This window comes from Plecotus auritus (assembly GCF_963455305.1).
Source record: "Plecotus auritus genome assembly, chromosome: 7".
In the NCBI taxonomy this organism is placed as follows: domain Eukaryota; kingdom Metazoa; phylum Chordata; class Mammalia; order Chiroptera; family Vespertilionidae; genus Plecotus; species Plecotus auritus.
This window is the reverse complement of record NC_137774.1, coordinates 13,549,138-13,575,195: the sequence shown is the minus strand read 5'-3', so window position 1 is coordinate 13,575,195 and position 26,058 is coordinate 13,549,138. Positions and strand designations below refer to the sequence as shown.

At 57.4% G+C, this 26,058-nt stretch overlaps 1 protein-coding gene across 2 annotated transcripts in view; it reads right to left on the bottom strand.

Annotated features, from left to right (window-relative positions):
* The window catches only part of TMEM132E (transmembrane protein 132E), a gene marked incomplete at its 5' end in the record, with an annotated part of 51,873 nt that overhangs the window by 2,897 nt on the left and 22,918 nt on the right, over positions 1-26,058 (bottom strand). Inside the window, 7 exons of one of the 2 annotated variants that reach the window (XM_080679301.1) lie at positions 232-423; positions 1,341-1,629; positions 3,323-3,528; positions 5,984-6,127; positions 7,004-7,196; positions 7,460-7,606; positions 9,111-10,041. In XM_080679301.1, the coding sequence (XP_080535427.1) occupies positions 232-423; positions 1,341-1,629; positions 3,323-3,528; positions 5,984-6,127; positions 7,004-7,196; positions 7,460-7,606; positions 9,111-10,041 (2,102 nt within the window). Of the gene's footprint in view, positions 1-231; positions 424-1,340; positions 1,630-3,322; positions 3,529-5,983; positions 6,128-7,003; positions 7,197-7,459; positions 7,607-9,110; positions 10,136-26,058 lie in introns of those variants that run through there. The other variant, XM_080679300.1, reaches the window with a different exon arrangement.

Here is a 26,058-nt window from a genome sequence, read left to right as displayed (position 1 = left end):
CAGGGGAGCAGGTGCAGAAAGCGAGACCTTGGCCAGACGCCCTGTGCAGACGCCCTGTGCAGATGGCAGTGGGATGGGGTGGAACAGGCACACGGGGCATGGAGGGGAGATGGATCTTCCATTGCCGAAAGGCCTAATTTGGGGGGACTCATGGCACAAGGGCAAGCCAGAGCCCGCAAGCCCTCCTTCTACACTCCAAGCCCCAGGCTGGTAGGCTGGGCATCCAGTTACCTGCTTGAGGAAGCTGAGGGTTTGCTGGGCGGCAGCGGTGGCCAGGATGGTGTGGCTGCTCCCGGGGCTTGGCCGTAGGGAGAGGGAGAGGCTGGCCACCACCTGGGCCTGCAGCTGTGTGATGCTGACCTTCTCCTCTGTCACTGTCAGCAGCGTCTCCCCGAGCACAGACTCTGTCAGTGGGGACACCACCTGAGGCAGAGAGGGGCAGGGGTGGGTGAAGGCCAGGAAAGCAGCACCCCCAGGATCACCCATCAGGGGGAGTCCCGGTGCCACTGGAAGAGAGGTCCAGGGGGTGGGGCAGGCTGGGAGGCTCTGCCGTAGGTTTGCACCTGGGGACCAGGGTCCAGGGGTCCCTTGGGGAGGGTGCGGGGCCTGCAGGAGCACAGATGAGAGAGATGGGTAGAAGTAAAGGAAAACAATAGGCCTGCACAATAGCAATAACAATAGCAATGGATAATCCAACCTCAATGTGAGGGAGACAAAAGGGAGTGGTGGGGACTGTGGCAAAGGGGAGAACTCATGCTCGTGGAAAGGGGGCAGCAGTATTGACTCTAGCAGCGTATTGCCAGGTGGGAAGGCAGGCCCCGTGTTGCCAGATTTATATTTTGTAAAACCAGAAACCTGGTTTTCTAAACAATGAGAAACTTGCCAATTTTCAAATGTCGGATCAATCGTTTTTACAAACAAGTATCCTGCAAGCAGATCCCAGCCCACGGATGCCTGTTCACCATCTCCCAGGTGGAGGGTTTCTACTCAGGCAAATGTCAAGGAGGTCAGAGTTGAGTTCCTAGCTCCTGAACTCCCTCTCCTGGCCTCGAGCTGCCTGAGCCTCACTTGCTCTCCCGCCTCACCCACACCTGTCTCAGGGACCACGCGGCGATGCAAGGTTGATAGTACTGGTAAGGCTCGGAGGGAGACCCGTCACCGGGTGAAGCTAAAGCACCTTGGCCTCTGAGGGTGGAACATCAGGCAGAGGGGCAGGCAGGGAAGAAAGCGTGTTTTGGGGGCCGACTGGGGTTGCCTCGGCCCTGGGATTCCTTTCCTAAGAACGTCTGCATCCTCTGCCCACAGGTAAACAGGGCTCCTGGCACTGCCCTTGTGCCTACCTTGAAGGGGGTGGTGCCCGGCTCCAGGCCTGCCAGCGTGCTGCTGTCCACCAGGCGTGCCACTCGGGGGTCACCCACCCGCATGAAGTCGCTGACCAGGTCGGTGACCTCCACCAGCCAGTCCGGGCCCAGCATGGTGACCACCTGGTCGGTGCCCTCGGACGAGGTCGTGTGGAACTGGGTGAAGACCTGCAGCGTGGCGTGCTGGTACTGCAGGGTGCAGCCGCGGCTGCTGCTCTGGCGCCGCTCCTCCTCCTCCTGGTCCTCGTCCTCGCTCTCCCGGGCTGACCTGAGTGGGGGCACAGGATCAGGGCTCCTCAGCCTGGCAGTGACCTGCACATGCCCCTCCCTCCCCTGGCCCTGCTAGCCGTTCTCCGGCTCCCGCGGATGGCAGTGTGCAAGTAGCAAGCCTTTTCCCTGGCTCACTCCTGTTCCTGACAAGTGTGGAGCTGGGAGTCCCAGCCTCTTCCCTCCTATAAAGGCACCTTCTTGGCCCTCCCTGGTCCCTCTCCGCCTCCGCTTGGCTTCCCCGACGCCTGCGAAAAGCTGGCGTCAAATCCTGACGAGTGCGACCTCTTTTCGGCACTGAGCGTGTGCCTGGCCCTACTCCCTGCTCTGAGCTGGAGCGAAGGCGATCCCTGTTACGGAGTGCCAGGAGCTGGGCTGGCTCGCCCTACGCTGTGTGGCAAACGGAGCTTGTAAGTGATCAACCTGGATATTTAGCTGAGATTCACAAGCCAAGTGTTGAAGGGTTTCTCTTGCTGCTCATAGTGAAATGCAAAAAGGAGAGAGAGAAACTGAGGGAAGAACTGGTGAGCGAAAGGGACCCAGGACGTGACGATGTGGGGAATTCGCAGCCTACTCAGAATGACCCAAAATGCTAACAGCTTAGAAGAATCAAGCTCTAGATATCCATCCATCCAGAGGGTCTTTTACCTGTTAACAAACCCAGTCCTCACCACAATCCTGTGAGGTAAGTGTTAATGTGCCTATTTCACAGATGAGGAGACGGAGGCATGGACAGGTTATGTGCATAGCCCACGGCTGCCCAGCTGGGGAAGAGCAGAGGTCAGTTCTCAAACCCCGGCTGTCTGGCTTCAGAGTTTACTGCGTCCTCACTACTCAAAGCAGCATCAGCATCACCCAGGAGCTGGTCCAAAACACATGTGCCATGGGCAGGATCCGCAGGTGAGCCGTGTGCTCATTCAAGTCTTAGAGGCTCTGGTCTACACGGCCTTGCTTTCCCAAATCCTGCAGAACTGAACTGAGCCCACCTCTCACTCGGCCGCCTGCTCCTCTCCCTAGCCCCGCCCCTCCTCTCTTCCCTGCTGGCTTTTCTCTCTAGCAGCCATGGTGGGTGAGTGGGGTGCGCTGAGTGCAGGTGTCCATGCCCCGCAGTTGGGTACTCAGGTGTGTGAGCCTGCCCCCCAGAGAGGGGGACCCAGTGTGTGCCCAGCTGATGTGCCTACACGTGTGCCTCGGCGTGCCCAGGCTGGGGCACGTGTGTACAGCCGTGTGTGCTCCTGTGTTCCTGTGTCTGCTCCATTTTGTCGGCTGTTGGACTGGTCTCTCACCCTGTTCCCCAGACAACCCTTTTCCACGCATCCTTTTAGACTTAGCTCAAGAGTCACCTCTGCCAGGAAGCCTGTCTTGACTTTTCCCAGTGGAAGAGGTGGTTCTCTCCTTTGTGCCACTCAATTCCCTGCTTCTGGCATCCACCGTGCTCTGTGGCATATACCTGATGGCTGCCCTGGTGGACCCAGAACCTGGCTGAGTAAAGCACTGGCCACATTCATCTCGCATCTCAAGCACCCGCCAGTGCTTGGCACACAGCAGCTGCTCGGTCAAAGTTGGCTGATTGCATAACCGACCCACAGACTGTGCACATCGAGGCCCTCGTGCACACGCGCAGATCAGACTGTGTGCCAGGGCTGTGTCACCGCGAGTGTCCCGAGTATCTGCCGTGTGTGGAGGGGCTGTACCTCCGGTCGGGGAGGATGGGTACCCTCCAGCCCTTCACTTGGCTGAGGCGGGCGTCCGAGAGCTCGATGTGCAGGGGCAGCTTGGGGACCCAGACTGTCATTTCCAGGGGGGCACTGAGGGCGTCGTAGCGGAAGGTGACCCTGGCATTCATGGACCCGCGAGACTCCTTTCCGCTAACAAACACGTAGTCACAGCTGCTGGATACCTGGGGAGGGGAGGGAGGTTGGTTGGCATGTCTTGCCCTACAGGTCATCCTGCGGGGCAGTGCAGGGAACTGCAGTGTGACAAGCAGGGCCAGAGGCTGTTGGAGAGAGAAAGTACCAGTCACATGAGGCTGAAGGGGAAGGGGCAGGGGTGGGGGAAGGCACCTCCTAATTTAATTCCTCTGAGAGGTGTCAGCTTCTGTGTCCCCGCCTCCATCCTGTGTTTCCAGAGACCATCTCTCAGGGGCTACTGTGGGAGGTGTTTGCTTCCCAGCCAGGAGCCAACATGCAAATGCTTTTACAAGGGGCAGCTTCTGAGGCACCAGATCACACCTCGGAGGAACCTTCAGGCGGAGGGTCCTCGGGACTGGCTCTCCTCCCCTGCATGACTACCTGGGCAGGTGTCTGGCAGGGAGAGTCCTTCGCTGTACCAAAGAGCAGCCTGTCCTGGGTAGGACACAGGTGCTCCACTGAGCAAGGCGGAGGTCAAGTGGCGGGGGGGTGGTGAAGGGCAGGATTGGCTCCTCCTGGGCCCCTCTGGATCAGCAGTCCCAGGAAAACGGGGTCTGGTTAATTTCAGGCGGGAGGGCTGCTCTAGGCTGGGGCGGGAGTGAGGGAAGGAGAGAGGAAAAATCAGGACCAGAAGACCTCAAGCCTAGCCCGGTGGATGACTGCCACCACTGGCTGCAGCTTTTGCCAATGCATGCCCATCTGGATACCAACTTGCATCTTAGAGCATCCCCGGATGGGCATATGCCTACTGAACACATCTGGGGGCTGGATACCTGTGCCCACTCACAAAGGTGTCGCCGCCAGTCCTTCAGGACAGATGCAGAAGGGTGTACGTGTTACATGTGCCCACACACACACCTGCACGGAACACTGTGTGCAATGTATTTAGGTGCTCCAGCTGGTGCATGCCCGTGGGTGCACATCCTCACGTTCGGATGCAGCCTGTGGGCTGATCACACCCTGAAGGCGCTGGTGGGGGGCCAGGAGGGTGCTAGGCTTGGGGCTCATTTGTGGAGATGAGCCCGGGGCATCCCAAACTCCTGCGAGCTCTCTTCACCGTCTCAGAGGGGTGGGAGGGGGGCGTGGAACTGCAGCCCTGCCAGAGATGCTCATTTCCCACTTCGGGAGGCAGAGCATCCCATCTGAAGGCTGGCAGATTCCACTGAGAATATTGGCAAACTCTGAGAGTATTTCATTGAGAACGGAAACAAATTCCATTTAGAATCTTCGCTAATTCCCTTTGGTATCTCAGCCATCACGACTTTGTTCTGGTCCCTCTGGGGCTGGGGTGGGCATGTCTGGGCCTCAGAGAAAGGTGCTGGGCTCTTGGGATCAGGCCCATTTCTTCCTGTGCCAGCTGCCAGCCGTGGAGGGCCCCGTGGGTTTGGCCAAGGCTTCTACTCCCAGGAGGTGATGGGGGTGGGGGACTAAGCCATCTACTCTAACTCACTTGGAAGGACTTCTTCTTGGATGGGGATAGCCAAGGTAAGCTCCAGGCTCCCAGACCTGGAGGGACCCAGGGCAGAGTTTGGGGAGAGAGCCTGCACTCCAGGTTAGCCCCAGGGAGCCAGAGGGAGGACACCCACATCCCTCTCCTCCCACTCTCCTTCAAGCTGAAAGATTGACAAGAACAGGGAGCAGATTCTGGAGTCGAATCGTTTGAGTTGGGAACTGCTGGAGGCTGGCACAGCAAACAGCTCACCTACACTCACATACCGTGGCTGGACACCCTCCTACATTATTGCCCCCTCTGCTGCCTCTGACCGCTATCCAAGGCCAGGGGAAGGGGCAAATCTGGAGGCCCTCCCGGGGAGGTGGCAACTGGGCCATTTGAGTCAGATCAATACCCTTTTTGCTAGGCCATGGAGGACCCAGGGTCCAGAGGGGGTCTCTGGGGAGGAGCTCAGGGAGGGCCTTTGGGAGTTGAAGGAGGTTGGGGTGTGTGCCCAGAGTGGGTCCTTCCTTATACAACCCTCACTCCTGGCCTAACTCACATGCTTCTGGAAGCTTCCTCCCTGTGCTGGATCTCCTCCACTTGAAGCCAGCATCTAGGTTCAGAGCATGTCTCTGAGGGGCCCACCCCCTGCCCCCTTATTGCCTTGCCCAGTGTCTGCCACACAGCAGGGGCTCCATAACCACTTGCCAGATTGGATTGAGTTCAAGTTGTCAATGCTGCCTTCTCCCCATGGTCTGCCAAACAGTCTCTTCTCCATTCCTACAGGCAGCCCTCCAGGACTGGCAGGGCAGTACCCAGGGCTTCCCCTCACCCCATTCAGGCTGAACGAGGGATGCCCACAGCTCTTTCCCACTCCTGCTCCCAATTTCAAGTCTTCTTGCCTGCCAAGGGAACCTACATGGGATGTGAATTCCCCTCTGGCTTGGGGCTCCCCTCCCCTTGAAGGTCTAAGGCCTTCTTCCCAGGGGCCCCACCTCCAGGAAGCTCACCTTGATGATGTCCTCATTGTCAGACTCACATTCCACCATGGCAGAGACATCTAGGACGAGGCCGGTCACTTCGATGGCAATGACCTTGACAGGGATGGCCACCGTCCGGCCAGTCAGGATGGCCGTGTTGATGATCTCTGTGTCCTGTGGGGAGGACAGGAGGGTGGAGCTCTGCTGAGCCAGATGTTTACAGATCCCTCCTCTACCAGGACATGCCAGCCAAGGCCCCGGCTCCTGACTGCCCCCACTTCTCAGGTGTGCACCCTCCCATGGGGACACCTATGCACATGTGCAGGGAGGTGCATCCACCCAGCCTCGCACCTTCTCAGATGCTCAGCTCACTTGGTCTTCTGCAGTAGCTTCCATGGTCTACCTCCCTCTGCTGCCAAAAAACAACCATTCCCAAGTCCCCTCCCACCTTCTCTCAACATCTTCCATGCTTCCCATCCCCAGGACTCACCGAGGGAAGTCCAACACATTTGTCTGGCCATTCAAGGTGCTCCTGGGCTGGCCCCAACCCATCATTCCAACTTATCACCCTCATGCACTCTTCCTAAATCCATTGCTCCCTTTGACCAACCACTCACATTCCCATTACTGCACCTTCTGTCTGCATGATCCCCTGACTAAAGCACCCTCCTCATCTTCTCTGATTGTATGAGCCCTTCCCCCACACGGCCTTCAAGGTTCAACTGCATGGCCACCTCCTCCAGGAAACATCCCCTGAGTGGTCCCTCCATGGGTGACTTCTCCCACCTCAGTCCCCATCAGCATAGGCTGTCCTACTCCAGCACCAGGCAGAGTGCTGCCTGCCTCCTGTGAGTGCGTGTACACACACACACACACACACACACGTTTACATGTGCACACCTGGGTTCAGGAGACAATCATACATGCAGACACTGGCTCACATGCGCATGTGCACTGACCTATACGCACACGGAGCCGTGCACATTCCCATCACACATGCATCCACAATAGACACGGGCATCCACCGGCCCGGTCACCTGCCCCGCTCACCATGGCCAGGGGCAAGATGGCTTGCACATCCCGCTGGATGACCGTCAGCTCAGTGACTGCCCGTTCCAGGTCGGGCAGAGCGCCATGGTCGCGGTAGTCGATGTGCCACATGATCCTCCGCTTGACCGACTGGCTGGTGAAGTTCTCCATCTCAAAGTCCAGCTGCAGGATCTCCAGGGGCCCCTGGCCCTCCCTGCCAGGGCAGGAAGGAAGGAGAGCCAGAGAGGAAGGGCTGGGAGCGGCACCGGAGCTCTGGAACCCCAGCCCCTCTCGGCAGCCTGCCCCCTGGGGCCCTCCGAGCCTTCTCCAGCCACCCAAGGTGCCCCGCCTGGACTCAGAGTCCCCATAAACTAAGCCCCAGCCCTTCCACAAGCCTGGCCTCCTCCACCAAGAATTCCCCCATCCTCCAGGGGCCTGTCCCACAGAAAGGTGGGCAGAGGCGCCACCTCGGCTCACCATGGGGGCAGGGGTGTGCCCTGGGCCCAGGCCACATCCACGGTGGCTGTTGAGTGCTTTGCCCCAGTCAGCAGCTCCGAGGTCACATGCCACTGGCCACTCCGTGACTTGGTGCCTAAAAGGGTCACGCCCTTCTTGGCCTTCACCCTGGGACAAAGAGGGAGGAAGAAGGAGGAGAGAGTCAGCCTGGGGCCCAACGACTGCCCACCTGGTCACAGCCCCTAGGCTGGGGCTGGTAGTAGGGGGAGCAGGTGAGTAAGTCACCCTGGGTCCCAGACTCAAAGCCGAGACTATTCTGGGGAGTATGGTATCATGTAGCTACAACCTCTGACCCTCAGTGGAAGCTGTAGTCACCTCCGCCCCATCTCTGCTAAGCCTTTCCCTACCTCTCCTTACACGCCTTAGCGACAAGGGCCTCGCTGCTTCTACACGCACCCCATCCCATTTTCAGGGAGCCCCTAAGGATTAGAACCCCTTCCCTCTGTTTAGCGGAAATATGACAACTATGGGTTCCGCCGGGGCAAGAGAGAACAACTCTGCTCTTAGTTGTAGCAGTTCTTCAGAAAGCTGGGAAGGTGAGCAGGTTTCTGAGTTTTCTTCTCTCTGGGCCTGACATCTCTAGTTCCTCTAATCACTGCTTTTGCCAGAGTTTCAAGTCACTCATATCCCAGTCACCTCGGGACATTGAACATACATGGTGTAGTGCCCTATACTATGTACAGTACTTCCACTGTGCTCTCATGAATGCCAACTGAAGTAGAATGGTTATCACCTCCCTAATTCTACATGCTCTGTTCCTACTAATGCAGCCCAAGATCTCTGGTGACTGACTTAACTCCTATTCACATTCAGGTATCAATCACTGAATCAGGTATGATCCTTTCCCGAAATATCTGAACTTTAAGTACACTCCGGAGAGAGGGCGATACTTACAGAAGTCAGAAGCTAAGGGTCATGTTTCAGGTCCTATTGTTAGGGGGAGCAGGGGGCATTTTGGTGGGACCTTTCTATGAATCATCCAACGTGGCTCAAACCATGGGTTCCTACTGTGAGCCATCATTATGTTTTGTGGGGATGTGATACTATTTAAGGCATTTCTGAATGGTGAGCCGTATCCTCCTCAGGGTACAGAAAGAGCTGAATCTCCTGAAGCTTTCTCCCGACTCTAGGACTGGGCAAATGTCCCAACACACACACACACACACACACACACACACACACACACACACACACACATACACACACACACACACACACACACACACTCCTGCTCATCTTTTGGCTCCCAGCAAGGAGCTGCTCTCTGATCTCCATTTCTCCACTTTGACCTCAGTCTCCTCATCTGTGAAATGGGAGGTTTGCGCCAGCTAACGTCTAAGGGTCCTTCCAGCCCCAGTTCTATCCTTCTGGACGTCCATGCTTGGGAAAACGGACATTTCTCCTTTTCTGGGATGTCATTTCTGTGAGAGGTGGAGACAGGGCAGGGGTTTCTGTTGCTTTAGACAGATGAGACCACTGTGGCTCAAATAAGTGACATGTCTTCCTGAGGTCGATGGAGTGATAAGTGGAAGAGTTGGGATCAGGATGCTGGACAGGCAGGCTGGGTGAGCCCCTGCAGAGGGAAGCCAGACCCTGACCCCTTAGCTCCTACCTGAGTGTGAAATGCTCCACGCTGGGGCTGGAGGGGGAGGAGGAGTTGGGGGCCAGGTAGAGGAGGATGCTGAGCACTTCCCCCGGCTTGAGGGGCCGGTCCGGCAGGCGGATCATGAGGTTGCTGTCCAGCCTGTGCTCCTGCAGGGTCCTCCTGGGGGGTGGGCGGAACAGGCTGATGCTCCCTATGCGCAGCAGCGGGTGCTGGGTAGGGCTCTCCGCCCGGGCCCCCACTCCGGGCCCAGCCCCTCGCCGGGTGCCCCCACAGCCCCCGGATGCATCTGGGGCATGGAGAGTGTAGTACAGCTCAGCCTGCTGGCTCTCCCCTGTCAACTCGGGCTCCAGCCCCTCCGGAGACTTGCGTCGGGTGGTGGGCGGTGCGGCCGGGGCAGGGGGCCCAAACCAGGCCAGGGGCAGCTCAGCCCGCACAAGACAGGTGGCCAGGGCCCCGCTGAGGCGGCAGGAGCTCTTGACCTCCCGGGCATCTCGGAAGGCATGTAGGCGGACACAGGGCAGCCGCTCGGTGACGCCAAAGTCGTCCCAGTCCCGGCCGGCTACGTAGAACAGCACCTGGGCCACGGGCTGCGAGGCGGGCACACGGGCGCGGACGATGAAGGCTCGCACCTTCCAGTTGACCGTGAGGCGCTCGGGGATGTCCAGGGTGCTGGACGGCTGCAGGAGCTCCCGGGCCACCACCTGGCTGGTGCTGAAGGGCCCCAGGGAGACGTTGAGGACGGGCAGCTCCTTGGTCTGGAACACCACGAAGGGCTCCGAGCGCTGCAGGGAGCTGTTGGCAAGCGCAGGCGGCAGGGGCCGCGCCTCCCGCAGGAAGAAGGCCAGCCGCGTGTGGGACAGCCTGTAGCTGATCGGCAGCACCGGGCTGGCCTGTGGCCCCGGCGGGCTGGGGCTGGCTGGGTGGGAGCGGCCGGAGGCTGGGGACAGACAGAAGAAAGACCCCACAGTGGTCAGGAGAGGCTGTGCTCGGACCCCAGGACACTCCAGTCTGCCACTCTCACGCAGGGCCATCCACTCCATGGGGGTGGGGGGCAGCGCTCAGCTGGTTCTAGGTCCTGGGGGGGCCAGGGCCAGGTTGCTCAGGCTCTGAGCCTGGCCCCACCTTTGCAGGTATGTTCATTCCCTCACTGAGCTGCCCCCTGGCCTGGTGCGAGCTTCATTTCTTTATCTGCCACGTGGGGATCAAGTTAATTCCAGCGCAAAGCATCTCAGCGCTTTAAAGAGGTTTTATCCCCCTGCACCCTCATCTGTGAAACCAGGATAACATGTTTTTGCCTCGAGGTGCCACTATGAGGACTTACTGAAGTCGTGTGCATGAGGGCGGAGTGTGGTGAGGAGGAAGTGTGAACTCTCACCATTATCACCTCGCCGAGGGCTCAACAGCATTAGCTTATTTGATCCTCAGATCAATCCTCTGAGCAAATATGATTACAATCTCCATTGATTGAACCAGTTTTCCATCAATAACTTCTCTTTTTTGAAAGCCTATTTTTACATCTTACGGATAAAGGTGCAAGACGCTTAAGTAACTTATCCCCGAACCTGGGGCCACCTGACCCTCCAACCCAAGCCCTTCACCGGCCCAGCGGCCTCAGATGGTGTGGGTTCCCAGGAACCCCATATCTCCCCCATATTCCATACACCTCCCACACCCTACAGATACAGGGAATTCCATCCTCAGTCTGTAAACCCAAGTGTTGGCCTCGGGTTTGACCTCTCCCTCCTCTCAGTCAGTCCCCTCCTCTCATCCTCACAGGAGCCGCCAGGTTCCAGCAATTCGACCTCTTAACTCGCTGGTATGTCCCCTGTCTTCCAACCCCAGGCCCCTGCCCCAGTCTGGCTTCACTCCTATTGCTATGACAATGTGACACCGTCTGAGTCTCCCCTTTCTCCAGCTCACCCCCTCCCTGGCATCCCCTCCCGTACATAGCAGCCAGAGTGATTGGTTCCTGGCGAACACAGATCGGACCTTGTTGGTCCCTCACTCCCAGCTCACCCGTTGGACACTGTCACGGAGCAGGAAGGACCCAGAGGTGGAGGTTCGAGGTTTGAGAACCAGTTCTGGGTCCTCCCAGGGCCCCTGAGTCACATTCCTCCCCTTTGAAACCGGGGTAATAATAGCAATCCTGTCTCACAAGGTGTTGTGTTGTCATTTGTTTGGTTTTTGAGAATCAAATAAGAAAGGGCTCTACAAATTATACAACATAATGCAACTGTGGGTAAGTATCATTAAATGGTCTCTCCTTCTGCTTCCCAAATAAAATCCAGACTATGCTGGTGGCATTCAGAGCCCTCTAGAACGGGGTTCCAGGGTCCCCTTCCCCCAGGAATCCTCCTCCCAAGCCCCACTGCCAACGTAACTGGACAAGTCCTGGCGATAGCACTTGCCGATGCTGCCTTGTCTCCCTGTTTTGCTCAGGCTGTGCCCTCTGGGTCGAATTCTTTCCTTTCCTACCTGCACACATCCACATCTGAATCTTCCTCCAGAGTCACCTCCTCCACAAAGCCCTCCAAGATGCACGCTCAATTTCTGCCAAAGCCCTAGGACCATGGTTCTAAGAGGAGTGGCGCCTGGTCTCAGCGTGCCTTCTGAGCAGCGCCCGTAGGACCAGCCGGGGACACTGCTGGGCTCCGGGCAGCCCATGCTTTTACTACCAGATTGCTCCCTCCATTCCCAGAACGCCGTTCCCAGGCCACCCTTCCCTCCTCTGCAGCCTGCAGGATATGCCGCTGCGGACGGTGGGGTGGAGGTGGGCAGCTGAGTCCCAAATGAGGACAGGAAGTTGTTTGCAAGGCAGGTCCCTGGAATCCCGCCCCGAGGCCCCCCTAGAGGCTCTGAGAAGGTACCCCTGCCACCTGGCACGAGGCTGGCCCCAAGGCATGAGTCTGGGAGTCCAGGATGATGGTCTGAGCCAGGGACCAGCTGCTTTGGAAGCAGCAGACGGAGGCCTGGGGAGGACGCACGTTCAAGGCTCCTCCTTGCCACACTCGGTGAGCAAGTTGCTTCCATTCTGAGCCTCCGTTTTCACCTCTAACACTGAGGCGGTGCCATCAGCACCCTCACAGGGACGCTGAGAGTAGCCACAAGAAACCAAGGAAGGAGGAGGCACACTGTGAGACGCAGAGGGATGTGCCGGCTGAGTGGGGAGGGGCGTCCGAGCTTGTCCTGCTGCAGGTGGAGAATGGCAGCTGTGGTCAGGGAGCTGCAAGGGGCCCACTCTCCAGGCCAGGTGGACACGGCGGGGATGCGGAAGTCAGACCCCTGGCCCTGCCTCACGTAGTAGCTGCCGGAGACCCCAGAGCCTGCTAAGTGGCACTTAGTCCCCTTTGACCCTCTTATCGTCCCAACCTCACGGCTGGCCATCTGGACCCCTTGGCGACACAGCGGAGCAGGGGCCACCAGCTGGGCGGCAGACTCAGAAGGGCAGTGGAGGGAGGAATTGGAGAAATGTGTCTGCACCCAGGAGGAGCCTGGATGGCTACTGAGGGGAAGGGTTGCTGGCACAGGGCTCTGGACCCCTCCCAGCAACCTTGAACATAAGGAGACTGAGATTCTGGAAGGGGCAGCGACTTGTAGTAAGAAAACAGCTAGCTTTCAGAAAGGGGAGCAGACAAGATGGGATTGGGGTACAACAGTTTTAGTGCTTATGTAGTGGGGTCCCTTCATCTTTCCATGACCTGCCCAGGCATCACCTCCTCCCTGAAGCCTTCCCTGATGCCTCTCACTACCACCACCTGGATGGTGTGTTGCTGCTGCTGTGCTCTGTCCACCTCTGGTTCTGCCTGAGCAGGAGCTTCGTCCTGGTATGAGTGCGAGATGCAAATTATCTCATTAGTTACTTCTGCGAATGTTCCCTGGGGGCAGGGTGCTGGCCCGTGTGCCCCTTTGCCAGTGCAGACAGAAGTCTCTCCAGCCACTTCCAACACCAGAAGGCATGTAGCTGTGTATGTGTTTGCCTTTCCAGCTGGATTGGGGTAGGGGCAGACACTGGGTCTGGACCCGCTTTGCATAGTACACGGGGTGACACACAGTAGGTACTTAGCAAATGTCAATTCTACCCTCTTACGGGGCCAGTGGCTGCACAGAGGCCCTCCCTGTTCATCTCAGGCTGGCCCCAGGTCTCTGGGAGCGCAGCATGGGTCTCTGGCCACCCCGACAACCTTCGCACCCTCTGCCCAGGCACAGAAGCCAGTGCCCATCCCCCCCCGCCCCGCAACATTGAATATATAAATTCATCTGCGTGGAGGCAAGGGCCAGGCGGGTGAGAGGTGGGGTGCCTCTGGCCATCTCCCTGGTTCTAATCAAGATCAGATGCCTCCTACTTCTACCTCTAATTGTCCCCAAATTAAAACTAATCGCTTGCAAATCAGAGGGAAAAAAAAAGATTGTCATTAGCTTTGATGAATTTGAGGCTAAGGGCACAGCAGGGCAGCCAGCAGGGCCCGAGGGGACTGAACTCTCCCTCTGTGTGTGTGTGTGTGTGTGTGTGTGTGTAGGCACTACACCACCAGATGTCAGTGCTTGGGGATCCTTCCCCACTTGCTCCTGAACTTGCCTGAATGTAAGAATCAGTCGGAACAAACAAAACAACAATAGCAAATGGATTCTAGGGCCAGAACCAGGCTTACCGTCAATTTGCAGATGAAAGACCTGGTGATTTGTATGCGTATCAAGCATCCCAGGCCTGTGATCATCACAGAAGTTTGGAAAACACAGGGCTAAGCAGGAAGGGTTGGGATATACTGAAGGGGCTGTGACTCACGCGGCAGCGTGGCCGACAGTGAATGATCAATCGCCTGGAGCCTAGACCAGCGCGCTGCCAAATCTATAAATGAATGGAAGAGAGGGAGCAAAAACCACGGTTGTGCAGGTGGTGAGGATCCCAGGGGCCACGTGGTCCATGATCAAGAGGCCAGGGATGGGCTATGTCCAGGGATCCCTCCCAACCCAGACCTCCAGGCCTGCAGGAGGGATGTGGCCGAGCGGAGAGGCCCCTGGCCCAGGAGATGTGCAGTGGGGGGAGCGCCCCAAGAGGGTCCAGGAAAGAGGCTCTAAGAGGCAGGATGCCTATGTTCCAGGCCTGCCTTTCCTTGGCTTATCCGTGCATCTGACCTAGGCCAAGTACGTCTAGTTCTTCTCTCTGGGCCCTAGCCTCCCATCAGCAAAACGGGGAATTATCAACCAACATACCAGTCACTGCAGAGCCGAAAACCTATGGCTTCAGAGAGGTTCTTGTTTTTGTGGGTTTTGTTTTTTTTCCCATTAGTAACACCCAGTGTTAGCAACAGTTTTAGGAAATGGCGTGTTCACGCTTCCTACTTCCTGCTGGAGGGTAAACGGGGCGCGCTTTCCACAGCACACTTTCAAAATACGTTTTAAAGGCCTTGGAACCGTTTCTTTTTGGCCCCAAAACTCCCCCTTGGGAATCTAATAAGCAGAAACCAGCCCAAAGATTTACCCAGGAAGATATTCACCGCAATATGTTTATTAGTAAAAAATTAGAAACGAATGTCCGGAAGCAGGGAATGATCCAATGAAAGCAAACACCTAGAATGGGTGTATGCAGCCATTACAGATTGAGGTTGGTTTTTTAAAAAAAACAACAACAAAAAAACAACAATTTACTCAGAACGGCAAATAGTTTGAACTAAACGCAGGGTGCAGAACTAGCAATACTGCATGCTACCAATTTTATATAAAAAAAATGCAGACTCTGGGGGAAATACATCAAAATGCTAATGGGGTTGTCTCTGGGGGGTGAGGATTATGGGTGATTGTTATTTTTTACTTTATGTTTTTATGTATTTTCCAGTCGTCTGCAGTGAACATGGATTGCTTATAAAATTAGAAGGAAAACAATAAATGTCATTAAAAATGAAGGAAAATGTTTGAAGTTGTTCCAAGAATTAGAAAAACACACACAAGAGAATAAATTTAAGAGAGAGAGAGAGAGAGAGAGAGAGAGAGAGAGAGAGAGAAGAAAGGAAGGAAGGAAGGAAGGAAGGAAGGAAGGAAGGAAGGAAGGAAGGAAGGAAGAACCTGTGTGGTTTGGGAGCCACAACAACATTCAAATGCCACTTTTGTGCTGTGTCACCTTGGGCAAGTTACTTAACCACTCTGACCCTGGATATAACCTATCACATAGTGTGGCCCCGACTACATAGGCAAACTGCTGGGTGTGGTTTCCGGTACAGAGTCGGCCCCCGTGTTCATTCCTTCCTTCATTCACTTCACACTGCCTGGTCCTTTGGTGCTGAGAGGAGGAAGGCTGAGCTGTTTTCTCCCGCACGTGCCTTGTTTAGGTTCCAGCAGGTTAAGTTGAATGGGACAAACACAGGGCTGACAGGCACGAAGCAGATTTTCCCTGGGACCGCGAAAGCAGCACCAACGCTGGAAAGAGGGCTAGTTGCTGGGGCCCCTGGAATCCAGCCCAGGAAGCCGCTGGCCTGCTGTGTGGCCTTGGGCAGTTTCCTCCCCTTTCTGGGCCCCACTTTCCTCATCTGGGAGAAATAAGCAGTCCCTTTCCCTGCCTGCTTCATGGGCATCCGAGGGGCGAGCAGGGGCCGTGTGCGCAGGGAGTCCTGGTGAGTTCTGGACCACCCAGGGCTCAGCAGGATAAAGGGGAGGGTGTATGACAGCTGGGCTGGGTGTTCCCCAAACACTGCCCTCCCCCACCCTCGAGGACAGGGCCTCCCAAGGGTCCCAGGCGCTATAGTTTCATCACAGAACCATTGAGCGTTTGGGTCTCGCACAAAGATGCTGGCCAGGGAGCCAGCAGGGACTGAGACCCAGCTCCAGCCCTATGCACCCAGCCTGGCGCCTGGCACCTCGCACGGGCTGCTTCTGTCTCTTTGTAAGTTGACAAATTTGCCATGTACGTTGGGTGTCCCCACCCAAGGCTGGAGCCTTGGTAAGCCACCTCTTGGAGGAGGAGCCGAGCAGAAGAATGGGTACCTCCCTGAGGTCTGGGGCCTGAAAGAGATGCCCACACCCACCGGAGCCCCTCCATAGTTCCTTCTCACCTCGCTGCTCCCTTTCCAGAGCAGGGCAGTGTCTCCTCCACCAACCTGGCGGCTCCCTTTTCCTCTGGCCTCTGTGTCCCCAACACTGTGTGCCTGCAGCCTGAGCTGGGCAGGAGCTCCCGGGCGGGACTTGCAGCCAGCGTGCATGTGATAACTACTCCTGCAGTGGGCACTGGGGGTTGGAGGTGGGGGGCGGTGGGGTGGAGGAGGAGAGGGCAACTGAAGCCTCCAGCAGCCCATAATCCCTCCTCTCCTCAGAGACTGTAAATCCTGGAGAGGCAGCTTCCCGTACTGCCGCCCACCCACCCCCACACCTGGCAGGAACACAATGTTGGATTAAGTCAGCTGCGGGGAGGGGCCTGCAGAAGAGGCACCCTCCCCCACTTTGCCCTAAATGCCCTGCCTGGAGACCCCCTGCCTGCTTACTCCCAGGAGCACTGGTGATTGGCCAGGTCATCTCCTGCCATCAGCCTGGGAACTAACTCCCTGAGATCAGGTCCCTTCCCCATGTTTTATGGATGAAGACACGGAGGGTCAGGAAGGCTCCCAGCAGCCTGGCTCTGCCATTTATTAGCTGAATCATCTTGGGCAAATAACTTGGCAGCCCTCACCTCGGTTTCCTAAACTGTAAACTGGGTGACAGCGAGTCCTCTCTCACTGGGTTTCTGTGAGAATGGAACGTGCGCGTTCTGAGCTCACCTGCAAAGGGCTTCAACCATGCCTGGCCCACAGTGAACCCTCTTTAAATGTGAGCTGTTGTGTGCATGCTACTATCCTCATCATTAAATAAATTAAATGAAATTATTATCATCACAGGGCCCAGAGATCCTCTGAGACCCAGAGAATGGCTCCCCACCCCTACACATATGAACCCCTACCCTCCTCTTGCGGCCGATTTGCCTGCTATAAGGGTGGGGGCCCTGTAGCTTTCTGTATCCGGGGCATCCAGCACAGAACCCCATGAATGAGTGATTGTGATGACCCTGCTAACACACACACACACACACACACACACACACACACACACACAATCTGTGCTGGTCTTCCTCTTGCAGACACCCTGCCCTCCCCTATCCCGGAACATCTATCCTAACCTGACCACTCCTTTTGCTTCCTCTGCCTAAAATCCTTCTCCCCAGCAGCTGCCTGCCGCTGAGCTGCAACCTCTCACCTGCGGGGAAAAGGGAAGAACTCAGAGAGACACAGGAGGAGGCCCGGAGGAGGGGAGGCTCAGCTAAGGTGGGGCTAGGAATGCTTCCGGGAGCCCAACGGAGGACCAGGGCATCAGAAGGTCAGGTGGCCATGGGACTCCAAGAGGCGGCTGCCAGGACCGCCCCTGCCGGCTGGACTGGCCAGCTGGACCTGCTCCTGGGCCACTCAAAGCCCAGGGAGGGTCGCTCTGCTGACACACAGCGAGGCAGACCTGAGACCCAGAGGAACCCAGTTTCTAGTTTCCTGGCTCCCTGCTAGTCCCAGGGGCACTTCCTTGCTGGCCCTGTCACCTCGACCCCTGAGGGAAGCAATCCCAAGGGAATAAAGGTTTCCTGATCCTGAGAGACTGGCCGGGCAAGGGTCATCCCTTCCTCCACAGCTTCCGCTCTCGTGGGAACCTGTAAGCTACACCTGGCACTGGGGTTCAGAGCCTCGTGGACCATGACAGAGAGGGAGGCTGAGAAGGGGAAGGAAGCCCGGGAGGAAGGGATGGAGACCCCTGGGGGCAACGACCTCCAGATGTACAGTTCCAGATGGAGCAGTGTCTCTGGGCTGAGGGGTTGCTGGGCTGTGGGAGCCTGGGGCACAGAGGCAGAGTTGGGGGGGGGGGGGGCGGTGCGAGGAGAAGAAGTCCAGGAGCGGAGCCCTGCTCCTGCTCCTCCCCCCCCCCCCGCGCCCCCGCCAAAGGCGCAGTGAGCCTGGCTCCTTACACTGCGGTGCCCTGAGCCTGCCCTTGTGAGTTGTGGGCGTGTGTCTGTCTGTGGGTCTGTCTGCATCTGTGGTCTCAGGATCAGGACCAGAAGCTCCAACAGGCTTGTGGAGACAAGGAGGCCTTGTATTGCCAGGCAAGATCCCTCACCCCTGGGAACAGCTCTTCCCTTTATTTCTGAAAATCAGAAAGGGGCCCCATCCTCACCCCTGCCCCCCCTCCTCCCAAACAACCCCTTGGCCCCAGACCGCAGTCTGCCCAGCTGTAATGGGCCTGATGTGAGGTCCCTTTTGTGATGGAAAGGGTTGGGTGGGGGCGCAGGGGTGGAGGAAGAGGGGTCAGGCAGTTCATTTGTGGACAGGTCTGGAGTCTGCCAATGGCTGGGGGACTGGGGACAAAAGGACGCTGTTGGAACAGCCCTTGTTCTGTGGACTGGTAACACCCACCACCCTGCCGCCTGGCCCAGCTCAGGCCAGGTGAGGCCGAGGGCCCCCTGCTCCCGCCAGCCCTCTGGGAGCCCCCACCTTGACCCCCCAAACACACTAGCTTCCTGTGAGGCCTGGATTTGGGGAAGACTATAAGTGAATTGGGGAATGGGGCAATGGAGCCATACTGATGTGCTCATGGGAAGGGCCATTTGAAGACAAAGGCCTGTCTTTGCCAGTCCAGTCCTCTGGGAACAAATGCTGGGCCTCAGGGCAGGGCAGAGGGGAGTCGGCAGGCAGGAGGGCACCCTCCAGGGTGCAGCCTGAGGGGGAGGCCTGGACACTGCCACCAGGTCACACCACACACTGCACTGTCTCCACCCCTGGGGCCTCTCCCCACCCTTAACCTACCTAACCAGACCTCTGCTTCAGGCCACCCAGGAGGAGTTGGGGGAGAGAGAGAGAGAGAGAGAGAGAGAGAGAGAGAGAGAGAGAGAAAGAGAGAGAGAGAGAGAGAGAGAAATAAGGCAAGGATGAGAAAGCTGGGGGTGGGGGTGCTGAGAAAAGGAAAGAAAGCTAGAGTCAGGAAAAGAGGGGAGGGGTAGAGAAAGAGGGGACAAGGAGAACGGAAACAGGAGGTGAGATTACGGGGCGGGGGGGGGGGGTGGTGAGGGAGAGGGGATGGGGTGGCCATCAGGGAGGAAGAAGGAGGTGAAGGAGGTGAGCAGAGGGCAGGGGGTGGGGAGAGGGAGGCTGGGGGCAGTGGCCTGGGCCCAGGCCTCCTGGGCAAACCTGTATGGCCAGGCCTAGGAGCTGAGTGAGCTGCAGCAGTAGCAGTGGGGCAGGGGAGCCCGGGGGAGGGGGCTGCTCTCGGAGTTACACTAAATGACTAATGTGCATTATCCTAATTATAGCGGAGCAAGCTGAGCCTTCCCACTGGCGCAGCCGCCTGCATCTCCTAATAAACAATTAGCCGCAAACAAAGAAAAGAGAAAGTGTGTGTGTGACAGAGAGCAGTGTGCGTGCTGGAGTGTGTGCCCGTGGTGGGTAGGGGTGGGCTGGGAGCTGGGCCTTGAAGGGGCGGGGCCTGGGGAGAGCAAGGGAACCACATCACCCCTCCAGCCCATGCTGCCCCAGTCCAGGGTCATGGCTGCAGGGAGCCGCAGGGCCCCCGAGGTGCGGGGTGGGCCAAGAGGACCCAGCTCACCTGTGGAGGCTGCGTATGGAGTGCAGGGCCGGGCTACATGTGTCACACATCCTCACAATGACCCCGGAACAGCATCCCTGCGTTTGCCAATGAGGGAACGGAAGCAGACGCTGAGGTTTGCCCAAGGACACACAGCTGGGTTAAGCCTCATGGGCCCTCCTGAGTTGCCTGACTTGGGGCTCATTTCCTGGGTGCACTGGAGCCTGGAAGTGGGGGACCAGGTGTATTCGTCAGCAGAACTATGTTTCCCAACCTGCGCCCGAGGTGGGCATGGTCAGGAAGGTAGGACCTCCTCGCCAGTCCCCAGTGCATTTCCCTGAACCACCTCGGATGTCTTCACTGCAATCCCGGGAGGCGAGCCTTCTCCCGAGCCCCATCTTCAGGGAGGCCTAGGGGTGGGAAGATGTTTGTTGGAGGTCCCGGAGCTTTAGTGGCAGAGTGGGGTTTGGCAGACTCCTGAGCTGGGGATGAGGGTCACAGGAGCCAAGGCCCAGTTCAGGGAGCGTCCCGTTGGGGAGGAGCGAGTGAGACAACCCAAGCTGTCATGTCAGCCCTGGAGAAGGAGCCCCCACTGGCCGCTTGCTGTGCTTGGAGCCCCGGGCAGGTTTCCCTGACTCAGTTACCAGCTCTCCAGTGTCTTCTCCCCAGAGAGCCTGGTGCAGCCCCGGCTCCGGCCAGGCTGCGGGAAGCCTGGAGAATTGCGTGGTTGGGAAGGGAGGCGCCTTCCTGAGCTGACCCCCAGGACGGAAAGAGTGTGTGCACTGAGAGTGGAGCCAGCCCAGGGACTCGGGCCCTGCCACCTGCAAGGAGTGACTCGGGGCCTCAGCTCACGGCTGGCAGGAGGGGGTGGGGGGTGGGAGCCCTGGAAGATGAGAGCCGCCTGCCAGCTGGGGAGAGGCTCAGGGGATCAAAACCGCAGCCTTGGATTCAGTCCCTTAATCGTTAAGCCTCAACATCCTCATCTGCAGAATGGGGCCGACAGAACCTACCTACATATAGGTATTGTGAGGAGTGAATACAGGAACCCACGCAGAGTGCTTCTCACGAACCCTGGCTCACAGCCCCTCCCCTCACCACCTCCCCCCTGAGGCCCTCCATGATCGGCCTTGCCCTGCCCTGGTGTCTCTCGGCACCACATTGATTGAATGGCAGTTGTCCAGCTGATACTCCATTGGCATTTCTAACTCAGTGCTGGACAGGGGTCTTCAAGACTCTCGGGGGCAAACCACCCACTGTACAGATGGAAAGATAGGTTCCGAGAGGAAGAAACCCCCGCCTAGGGTCCCACAGCTGCCTCCGGCCCCCGGCGCCACGCTAACTGCAGCCCAGGAGGCCACTGGAAGCTTCCTGCTCTCCAGCCCAATGTTCCCACGAGGGTTTCCCTTTCCCCTCGGTGCTCTGAGTTAGATGCCCCGCCTGCTCTCGAGTCCCCTCCCCCACGCCCCGTGGACACGCCTGAGCCTGGGCAGCTCCAGCCACGCTCTCTCTGCCTTAGCACATGCTGTGCCGTCTGCCTGCTGAGCTGCTCCCCACAACTCCACCTGACGGCTTGGCCTCTGACTTCTCCCAGGGGCCACCTCCTCCATGAAGCCCTCCCTGGACCACGCCTTGCCTGGCTGAGGCACTGGCTTCGGAGCTGCTCACAGCCATCAGGCTGCACTTTATTTTCTGTCTGCACTGCAAATGCGGGTTTGCAGCTTTGCTTCCTTTCAGACAGAGCCTCGCTGAGGGCAGGGACTGGGCCTCTCACCATGCAGCCCGACTGCCTACTGCAACGCTAGGGCTTGCCACGAACCCAATAAAGATATTCAACAAATAAATATTTATTCAGCCCCTTCTCTGCTCGAGAACCTTGTGGGAACTGCCAGGGAGACAGAGATAAAGAAGATAGTTTCTGCCCTTGAGGAATTTGCCGGCTAACAGGGAGCCCAGACGAGTACATAAATAACCACGCTAAAAGGTAGGAAGTGCTTCGGGCCTTTGAAGAAGTGCAGCGCTCCTGGTGTTCTGAGGAGAGCCAGATGCCGACACAGAACCGCTTGAAGGAGGAGGAGTGATTTGAGTGGTTGAGTAGTCGGGTCTTAAAGAAAAGGGTGGAAATTCAACAACTGACTGGGTGTGATGGGGCCTAGTGGGGGGGGGGAGGGGGGTCAGGGACCTTTTAGGTGGAGAAAACAGGGTGGCGGCTGGGATTAAAGGCAGCTTTGGACTGAGTGACATGTAACAGGGAGGGCTGAGACTGGGTGGGCAGGGCGGCACCAGCGGGCAAAGGGCTTCGCATGCCAGGCAGAGGAGTGAGTGGATTTTGTCGCAGGGGTTTTCAAACTGTGTTCCTTGGAGCCCTGGGGCTCTATGGAAGCGTCCCGGGCCCTGCAAGGGATCCGGAGCAGCTTCTGTAGTCACTGATTCTCATAGACTTTTACATGAAGAATAGCTCCTATGCCTTTAAACGTTTGCCCATCATGCCATGGGCGATGGGGAGCCACACCATGAGGTGGCGCCTGGCCTTGTCTCACTGCTCCCTTCCCAGATACACACACACACACACACACACACACACACACACACACACACGCGCGCGCGCGCGCACAGGAGGGCAAAAGCAGGGGAGATGGATGAAGCCACCGCTCTGAGGGGCTGATACGGAGCACGAGAAGCAAGTGCTATAATTAATTCCTGAGCTGATGGTATCTCAACACCCCAGCGGGTGGCCGGCCCAGCCAGGAAGGAACGGGCTCCCTGCACCACCCGCTCAGCTCCCAGCATCCTGCAGTGAAGGGGCAGAGACTGCTGGCAGGTTCCTCCCCTGATGGCCCTTTCTGCTTGCAGCGGCCTTCCTCTTCCTGTTTCCCATCGCCATTCCCATCCCTCCAGTCCATCTAGCTCTCTTTCTCATGTTCCCCCACACTCCGCACCTAGAACAGGCCTCCCCCACTTCTGCTCCCTGTGATCCACCCTCCATTTAAGGATCCTGAAATCCTGCCTCCTCCAGGAAGCCTGCCTGGGCTGCTGCAAGGTGCTGTCTAGAGATTCTTCTCTCTCCACTAAGGAGTCTGAGAGGGGAATGACTGACTCAGTTCACACGTGAGGGACGGAGAGCCGTAACCGAGGAGTCATGTCAGCTGTGAGTGTGGAGGGGAACCAGTGGCGCCTATGTCACCGCTAACAGCCCTGGCCCTTCTGACGCCAAGCAACAGGTGGGGTTTTCAATCAGACATTTTTGAGGTTCCCTGCAGCCCTCAGATCCTGGAAGAGGCTCCCCAAGAGCACATGATACCCTCTTCAATGCTAAGGCCACCGCTCCCCCGTCTCTGCTGGAAAGATCTGCTCTACCCCTTCCGCAGTCGGAACGCCCACAGCTGGGTCTCGTTGCTGACCGAGCGTCCCTGGTCCTCAATTCCCAGAGGAAGCCACACGGAGGCAGATAACAGAGTCACATTCTCAACACTTCTTTGCTCACTCCAACTCGGGGACAAACATAAAGGCGTTTCCGAAGGTCGAAGGTTTAACTTTATGAGGGCAGGTGTGCTTAATGCTACGTCCATCGTGGGGCGAACAGTGCACAACAATAACGATGACAACACCTTCCCCTGAGTTCGTCCAGGTGCTCAGTGTCTTATGTCCTCTAGCCTCCCTTCTCCCAGGAGAGCATGTGTCCATTTTCCCAACTGTATACAGAGGGATGCTGACGCCTGCCCACATCCCAGGTCACAGCTAACGGATGATGGATCTGGAATTCAAACCCGGGTCTGACTAGCGCCAGCGCATTTGCAAGGCCTCCTGAGGAAGAGATCTATGTCTGCCGCCCCACGAAGGTTAGGGGTCCTCCCCAGATAACCACAGCGCCCCCCCCCGACCTGCGCACCTGTCGCCTCGCACACTCGTCTGTCTCCCTTGTTGTCTGTGGCCCCTTGAACATGTGGACGGTGACTCTCAGCTCTATATCCCCAGGCCCCAGTTGACGGTGGGTAAGTTTTCCTTAGATACTGGTTGAACTAAGATCAGTGAACGAAATCTGGGGGGAGGCACACTTGGAAGTAAAAATGAGACGATGATTTCTTGGGGTCAGAGCAGCCTAGCAATAGAAGAGCTGCCTCGTGGAGGTAGTGAGCTCCCCATCCCTGGAAGGATCCCAGCCACCTGAGGCTGATGATTTCTCCTGGGGATGCTACACAGGCAGAGGGTTGGCCTGAGTGACCTTCCAACTGTGATTCTGTGAGTCAGCCACACCCCTGCCATGGCCCTGTGGTGGGTGGGGTGTACTTCCCCACCTCCTGATTTGGAGCTTGCCCACGGGACTTGCTTTAGCTAATTTAGTAGATGGGACACACATCGAGGCTTGAAATGTGCTTGCACAATTGGGCCTTTTTAAAAAATATATGTTTTTTATTGATTTTAGAGAGAGAAAGGGAGAGGGAGAGGGAGAGGGAGATAGAAACATCAATGATGAGAGAGAATCATTGATTGGCTGCCTCCTGTATGCCCCCTACCGGGGATGGAGCCCATAACCCGGGCATGTGCCCGGACCGGGAATCAAACTGTGACCTCCTGGTTCATAGGTCATTGCTCAACCACTGAGTCACACTGGCTGGGCTCAATTCGCCTTTTTACCACGAGAAGAATAAGCTTCAAGAGGCAGCTGGTCCAAAGAGGATGCAAGAAACACGGACAGACCAGGACCCAACCAGCAGCTTGGAGTCCAGCCAACCCAGTCTAGAACAGCCAAACCCCAGGCACCCACAGACTCACAAGAAGTCCATGTGCATTGTTTTACACCATGGAATCTGGGGGCAGTTGTCATGCGGTGTTATCACGGCGATAGCTGGCTAATAAACCTTCCCCAGGTGCGTGGAATCCTGGTGCTCATGAGGGGTTGTGAAGGGCCGTCCCAGCCCTCCTGCTATACACAAGGCCACAGCTTGTTGGAGGCACAGGGCAGGTCCCTGTCCGAAGGCCAAGTGGGACAGCAGGACAGGGTCAGGCTGTTCTGATGCGAGGGGTGTGTTTGGGGGAGGCTGGCTCCATGGGGCCTGCCCTGGATGTCCAGGGAAGGACCCGCTAGGAACTGGCCTAGAAGGCCGACCCCTCCTCCTGCTCAACCCCACCCACTGAGGTGCTGAGTACACCTGACCCCTTTATTCCAAAAGGGGACACCCTTGCGGGGCCCAGCTTTGAAGAGCCCTGTGGTTCCGGAGCTGGGCTGAGCCTCACTCATCCTTTGGCTCCTGCACCGAGGGCCCCAGTGGCCCGTGTGACAGTCAGGCATGAGGGACCTGAGTCTGCCCTCCCAGGACGTCACGGCTGACTGCAGTAGGAAATGCACGCAGCTCTTAGGCAGGGAGGACAGGCTCGCCCCTGTCGGTGCTGCCTACACGTCCGCTGGCCCCCGCAGGCTCCCCTGGTACCCTGGGCAGCGCTGGGCAGCTGGGTGGCAGCAGCAGAGGTGTGCAGCTCAGGTTCTGGACTCGGATACACCTGGCTTTGAATCTCCGTCCTGCTCCTGTTAGCTGTGTGACCTTGAGCAAGCTGCTCACCCTCAATGAGCCTCTCCTTTAAGGCGCTAACAACAGTAACAGACACCTGATGGGGTTGCCATGAGGCTTAAATGCAAGTGTTACACACGGTGCTTGGCACAGAAGCGCTGAGTAATAAATGGTATTAATAACAAATTATTCTCGTTAGGACTTCATCTGACTCAAAATGCACTCATTCCTTTATTTGGGCTTTCAGAGGCTTTCCATGTGCCGGGTGGGCACAGAGAGGTCACAGTTGGTCTCCGAGGGGGACAGACACATAGGCCACTAAGATGCTGAGGGCCCACAAATTGGGGAGCAATGGAGCCCACCTGGGAAGCTCAGGAGACCCCTCAGCTGGGAGAGCAAGTCAGAGTTTGCCCGGAAGAGCAAGGGGTGGGGCAGGTCAGCGTGACAACCTGGGGACCTTCTGTGCTCAGTGAGTCCAGGCAGCGATGGTCATCTGGGTGGTGAGTGCACTGAATGTGAGTTTGGGGAGAGAGAGGGCAGGAGAGGGGGGTGATGACACGGGAGGGTGGGCAAGGCCAGATCATGGGACCCTTGGAGGCCACTGGGAGGAGCCTGGAGGATTCCATCCTGCACACAGAAATGGGGGATGGGTGGAAACTCTTTAAGGCAAAGGGGTGACACGGTCTGATTTTCATTTTGGAAAGGGCTCTCCTGCGGGCCTGCCGGGGAGAGGCTGGGTGACCTGTGGGACATCCAAAGGAGACTGGATACGCGGCAGGTCTAGCGCTCAGTGCTCTGAGCTTGACTGAGACTGCCCAGGCGAGGCTGCCACAGGGGCACAGGACTGAGGGAGGTGGGCACGGAAGAGGGGCCAC